This window comes from Vollenhovia emeryi, unplaced genomic scaffold (genome assembly GCF_000949405.1).
Source record: "Vollenhovia emeryi isolate VEMERY1.0 unplaced genomic scaffold, V.emery_V1.0 DF939136.1, whole genome shotgun sequence".
NCBI lineage: Eukaryota > Metazoa > Arthropoda > Insecta > Hymenoptera > Formicidae > Vollenhovia > Vollenhovia emeryi.
Window position 1 is genome coordinate 886,636 of NW_011967230.1, and position 6,088 is coordinate 892,723.

Below are 6,088 nucleotides of genomic sequence, written 5' to 3' on the forward strand. Positions count from 1 at the left end.
CCCGAGGGAAACGGGAGAACACATGTTCGTCATAATTCAAATTATTACATACGATTGGACTCGTGCACAAAGTTTTCTTAAGGGAGGACGTATGTCCGTCTCTCATTTTCACGCTGGATTCTCGACGAGGACCCAGTCCCGATTGCGTTGTTGATTGATAAATGCATCTGACCGAATTGCACCGGGCGTGCGATGAACCCCGATGCCGACAGGAGAAAGGCACGAGGAGGGGGGTCGTCGCGCGCGGCGAAGGGTCCAAAGCACGGGGGTTCAATAGCGATCTCGTCGATTGATCGTATCGCACCGCGCCGGCCCCGCTGTCGGTCATTAATTTCCGGCATCGTTCTCTCGCCTAACGCTCGCGCTATTCATACCTTGCATTGTCCGGCGACGCAGAGCCATCGTTCGCCGTTGCGTTCCGTCGGCAACCCGCCGCCGCTTCGTCCGCGAAGATTCGGGGCGTCGCAGGGCGTGCCGTCCATTACTGCCGGTTCAAGCGTTGCGTAAAAACGCTCGCCGACTGCACGGCAATTGAGCGCGCAGGAGTTCGGCGCTGGGGAACAACAGTGGTCGCGATTAGGCCAGGCGGAAGTTAGGTCACCAGGCCTGGTCGCCCGGCTACGTCATCGTTATATCGGTCGAACACCGATCGGCCGACGTCACTGGCTCGTTTTGGTATCGCGAGAAGCCTCTTTGTTGCTTCATAAAAGTCACGTGTCTCGCGAAGAAGGGAATTCAGCCGGAGAAGTTGAACTCGTATCGTACAACTGAATATCAGTATTACGTATATATGATAACTGATAAGCGCGTCGAACACCGGCCGGCTCGAGGGTTTATCCAGTAATGATAAGAGGATCGATTAAACGATGTTACAGTTAAATGCTTTGTACCTTTTAGGGAGAGGAAGCTGCGCTCTCCATACAATGTTATCCGAAGATGAATATGAGAGATTAATTGAGACTCTTTCCGTTTAAAATTCATTATTCGCCGTCTCTGCAGGGAAAATCAATGTCCAGATGGCACAGAAAATCCAAAAAGAATTCCTTTCAATTCCCGAATTGCCAAGTGAATTCCTTTTCCATATCCCAGTTCTTTTCTAACAATTCTAACATTCCTAAGAGTTCGCGTTTGTCGCAAAATTCTGAGCTCTTCTTCGCGAAGGAATTTCTTGTATTCGAAACAACCTTAATTTATTTTCGTAAGAAGTTGAGAGATTTATACTTCTATGGAATCCCTATTGATTTTATTGAACCGGAAGGAAGTTCGCTCGAGTTCGAGCGGATTTAATTACGTTGAAATTATGAAGATTTAAAAAAGTGAAAAATCCCTTTCGAGTTATCAATAATCATCTGTGGCATCTATGCTGTGCGTGCTTCCCGGCACAATTACCGCTGATCGACGAACACATTTCTCCGAGATAACGATCCACAATCGGAAACTAGCAAATCGATTTCCAGACTCACCGTCTACGAAGGGCACCCAGACGTAACTGCGGCCCTTGTAGTTCCGCCCGTTGTACTTGGCGCACTGTTCCGCCCGCAAGTCTTCCGGGAAGTTCGGGCATTCCTGCACAAACGCGTAATGGATTAATTAAACTTACGGTAATTAAGGATCGATCGACGGGGAGGGGGGGGAGGAGGAGGAGGAGGAGAAGACGGCGTTACCGTCGAGAAAGAGAACGGTACGGCGCTCTCCTCGGGGAGGAGGGCGGAGGAAAAAACCGACGCGATCGATCGCGTCGCTTTTTACGGCACGTCGCGCTTTTCCCAAAGCGCCGCGGGTAAATAAAGGTAAAATTATTTGCGGCCTCTGGCAGAAAAAAAAGCTCGCATTCCGAGCCGAGTGCGGGCGCGCGCGCGCGCGCCGAGAGGAAGTCCGTATATTCGTGCAAACACGCGAATGCCGGCACGTGTGGTGCGCGCTACGTGCGCGGCCGCGTTGCAATTTCCGGGTAGACTATTAATTGCCGGCGAACGAAACGGTGGTTACTTTGCCCGGGCATGTTTGCGAATCGCGAATGCAGCTCGGAAATGTAGTCCCCCGGATATCGAGCCCGAAGATAAATACTCCCGCGCGCGAGGCGCCGTTTTTCTTCCTCCGGGTAATAACGGATAACGAAGCCGCATCCTTCGGGGTAACAGCAGGGACAATTTCGCGATTTTAATTTCGAGACGGCCTCGACGCAAAAATGCTCGCTTACGCCGATAGGAAGACATTTAGAAAATTATGCGACGGAATCTGGATGGGACTTGGAATGCTGGGATCGCGCGCGCGTACATATTTCGAACAACATATGCAGAAATGGAGGGAACTTTCATCAAATATTGACAAATATTTGCACAAGGCATTTCTAAATAGTACGTCGGCGAAACAGCAGCGTTTTGGCGGATCACCTTAGCAGAATATTTTTGCACAATTAAATCGCTGTCGCGTTACGACGAGCTGCCGCTACGAGTCGTCTCATACTCGTAAGATTCGCGCGAGACGAGATAAAAGCAGGCTCGGCGGTAAACATGTCCCAAGCTGAATCTGTTTTAAACGTTTGATAGACGTAACTGTTGTCGCTGGGCAATTTTGCTTCTAAATGTCGAAATAAATTGTACATGATTTAGCCCCTAAATTGAATTAATTAATTTTTGGGCAAATACCATTTAGAAATTGTATCTCTACGAAACCGCTGCGTTATGGCGAGTCACCTTCCTCGGTTTCGAAATTTCCTTCTATTGGATGATGCAATTATTGCACAACATTTGAGAAACTTTTCTATCGGGGTGTATGACGCTCCAGATGAATTGGCATTGCCTTTCCTTTCTCTCGTGAAACCGATGGCGATACACTCTTAAGCTTGTATCGTGCAGTACCGCCAAATTCGAGTACAAATTTCTAAGTAGAATCACCGTATAACTAGTATGCCCACCCTCTGTCGGTTCTCTGATCTTTTCGGCTTCGATCACGTGGTATTCCGCCATGTTTTTGGTATAAAATCCTGTCACACTGTCACACGGATTTCACACTACCACATATCCCACATAGCACATAATATTACGTAATATTACATACTGCAATGTAATATTACAGTAATATTACTGATATAATACATTTATATAAGACATTGCGATATTACATTAATATTACTGACATTACATAGAAATATTACACAGTAATATAATATTGAGGATGTCAAATGACCTCCACTTTTGGACGATACATGCTTAAGAGCATGGTGTAAAGGCACAAGGTGAAGCAATCTGGTGGATGCGCAGTGTCAACCGATCAGAAGTGGCCCAAACCGAATTGACTAATCAGAAATTTGCCCCAACCCTCAAACTGCAAATCATTGCGGTTGAATGCAGGAAGAACAATGAACAGTTGTTGAATGAACTTTGCCCCCAAAAGTGGTTACATGCGCAATGTTTCACCTTGCATCATTACACCATGCTTAAGAGCGTACGCGCGAGGCACGAATTACTTGTGGGTCAAGAACATCCAGTAACGTCAACGGGCACTGCTCGCGGCCGAGATGTAAACAGATCTTATCGCGCCGGTCTTTACTACCATCAAGAGCTAATCAACACCGGAGAGCCCTTTCTCCCTTCCTAGCTCTCCTCGAGACCGGCCAGAGACCATCCATTACACGGCGGTCTTTAGTCTCGCAGGTGGTGATTATTCTTATGAATTTTAAACAACGCCACGTGTGCATGCGCACACATACGTCCCGGACTCTCTCGGGGCGAGGGGGGGGGGGGATATAAATCGTCGTCGTGCGCATCCTTAATTGGCCCGCGCGATGATTTGTTCGAGACTCGTGACGCACCGTCGAGAGGAAAATCGTAAGGAGCGTGCCTCGCGGGTCTAGACATAGATATAGACGCGCCCGCTGATTTATGCGGCATCGTGCAAGTATAGTGACACACGCGCGAGCGTGTGTACGCGAAAATTTTATGCGGACGAGAGCGAGCTCTCCTCGCGCGGCTAATTGTCGGTTCAAGGCCTCGGCAATAAACCGCCCTGGAAATAAGGCGGCCTTCTGTAGGCGCCTAGCTAAGTTTTCCTTAACTTCCAGGAATCTCCTCGCAGGCGACGACACAAGTACCACTTTCGGCGCTGCAAATTCTCTCCTCGCGAAACTTGCGCTTACATTTGATATCGACGGACTGGGCGCGATCGACGGAATGGAGCTTGTTAGTAAAGAAGATTCTAACCACCAGCCAATTTTACATCGTGCAGGCAGTTTAGGAAATATCGCTCGAATCTGCATTCTCGAAAACTTTTTATGTAATTTAAATTTTGATTTCTTAAATGTGTACGTTAGATTTAGAATAAAGTTAAACGCTTTGTGCGCTAGTATTTTTCAACAAATTTAAGATTCTTCAACAGTTTCTCTGTCGTTCGAATTTTAGCCACGAAATAATTTTTCAAACGCATGATAGCGTTGGGATGCAGTTAAGTAACCTATACACTACTGTTTTCCAGCAAATTTAAGATTCTCCAAGATTTCTTCTATAATCGCTCGGGTGTATATCTTTGAAAGTATTTTCATGAAATAGAATGAACTGTAAGACAAAGTTACATAAACGCTCCATCATATTTCATCAAATTTAAAAACTTGATTCTCCAAGAGTTATCTGCAACCGAGCCAGTGAGAACAAAAAGAAGACACGCGACATTTTGGCAGAAATTGAGTTATTAATGGATCCTTGCTTTACGTAAATAGGCGCACCTGTTTGAAAGATTTTTTAAAATAAATACTGCAAGATCTTCGCTCTTCAAGGCAAGGTATCATAAAATTCACGTAAAAATTCATATTGCTTGTAAAACAGTCTCCCAAACATGATTTTGTCACGTGCGCCCTTTCTGTTCTAACCGATTCAATTCTTATCGATAACGCGCTCAAGTTCTTACACGCCGGCTTACCTGCGTATTGCACGTGTGGTAGCGCTTGTATGTGCCGATACAAATGGGCCTGGCGTTGCTCGTACCGTTCTCCGAGATAATACTTCGCCTTCTCAAAAGTCTCCTGGAACGAATCGCTCGCATTAGCTCAGCCATTGACTCGCGCGGGTAGCGCGCGATGCATCTCGATTTTTAGCGCCGAGCGCATAAGCGCGCTTTTGAGGAGTGCAGCGAGCGTCGTGTTAATTTCAAGATCAAAGCAGAGAAAGAGCGAGAACGCACGCCATAAAAGCGAAAGAAACATTTCTGTATGCGTTATTTAGTCATTGTTGCTTTGCTACGCTGAAGGAGGTAATTGCACTTCTTATTAAAATTGATGGAAGAATGATCGACTTTTTGGTGCCACGTAAAATTGAATAAGTTTTGAGAATTTAAATTTGCATTTTTCTCCCCGATGCATTTTATTTAAGTGCCATTTTATCTATAAACAGCGGTTAAATGACATTTATACAGCGATCTTCAAAATATTAATTAAATATTAATATCGCCATTGTGATCCAATGCGACGGAGCAAAATCCGATTGATTCGACTTGTCCTAATTGTTTACGTTGAATTACGCTAATCAGAATTCCCGTGTAACTACCGTCAAGGATAAATCAAATTCAAGTCGTCAGGTGATTTGCAACTGCGAGATATCGGCTACTTTGTATTTACTCGTATAGTGAACTCGAGATTCATATTGCGAGTCACGTAACGGCTCGCGGTAGCGTTACGAAGGTGTAAATGTCAGTGGCGATAACAACACGTTTCTGCCCCCCGGGAGAAGCTCGCAGGAGTCGTCGGCCTGCCGGTGTATAATCTTCTTACGCTACTGATCCGTAATTTGCACGCTGCTTTATAGCTAGTCAGACAGGACATACGGGGTGTACGCAACTTGTGCGCTAAGGTCTCTTTCAATCTGAAGCGAGTTCTTAACTATTCACATTTTATACACCTATATATATATACATACTCAAATGTTATGTATTCTTTTACAGTTTAAATACTAGAGCTCTATTTTAACATGTGTAATCCTAAATGAGATTTTCTATCGACGATCAAATTCACTCGTAAATAGATTCTAAAAGAAAACGTATACTTACATAATAAATACTTAAGTAACAGCTCGAGTTCTCTCTCTCTCTCTCTCTCTCT

The 6,088-nt window shown here is 45.4% G+C and overlaps 1 protein-coding gene across 3 annotated transcripts in view; it reads right to left on the reverse strand.

Annotated features, from left to right (window-relative positions):
- Positions 1–6,088, reverse strand: part of LOC105567566 (thrombospondin type-1 domain-containing protein 4-like) — a 104,674-nt gene that overhangs the window by 13,377 nt on the left and 85,209 nt on the right. For 2 of the 3 annotated variants that reach the window (XM_012022512.1, XM_012022513.1), the window contains exons 5-7: positions 4,915–5,017; positions 1,464–1,566; positions 375–553 (exon numbers count right to left, since the gene is read on the reverse strand). In XM_012022512.1, coding sequence (XP_011877902.1) covers positions 375–553; positions 1,464–1,566; positions 4,915–5,017 — 385 coding nt within the window. The other variant, XM_012022514.1, reaches the window with a different exon arrangement.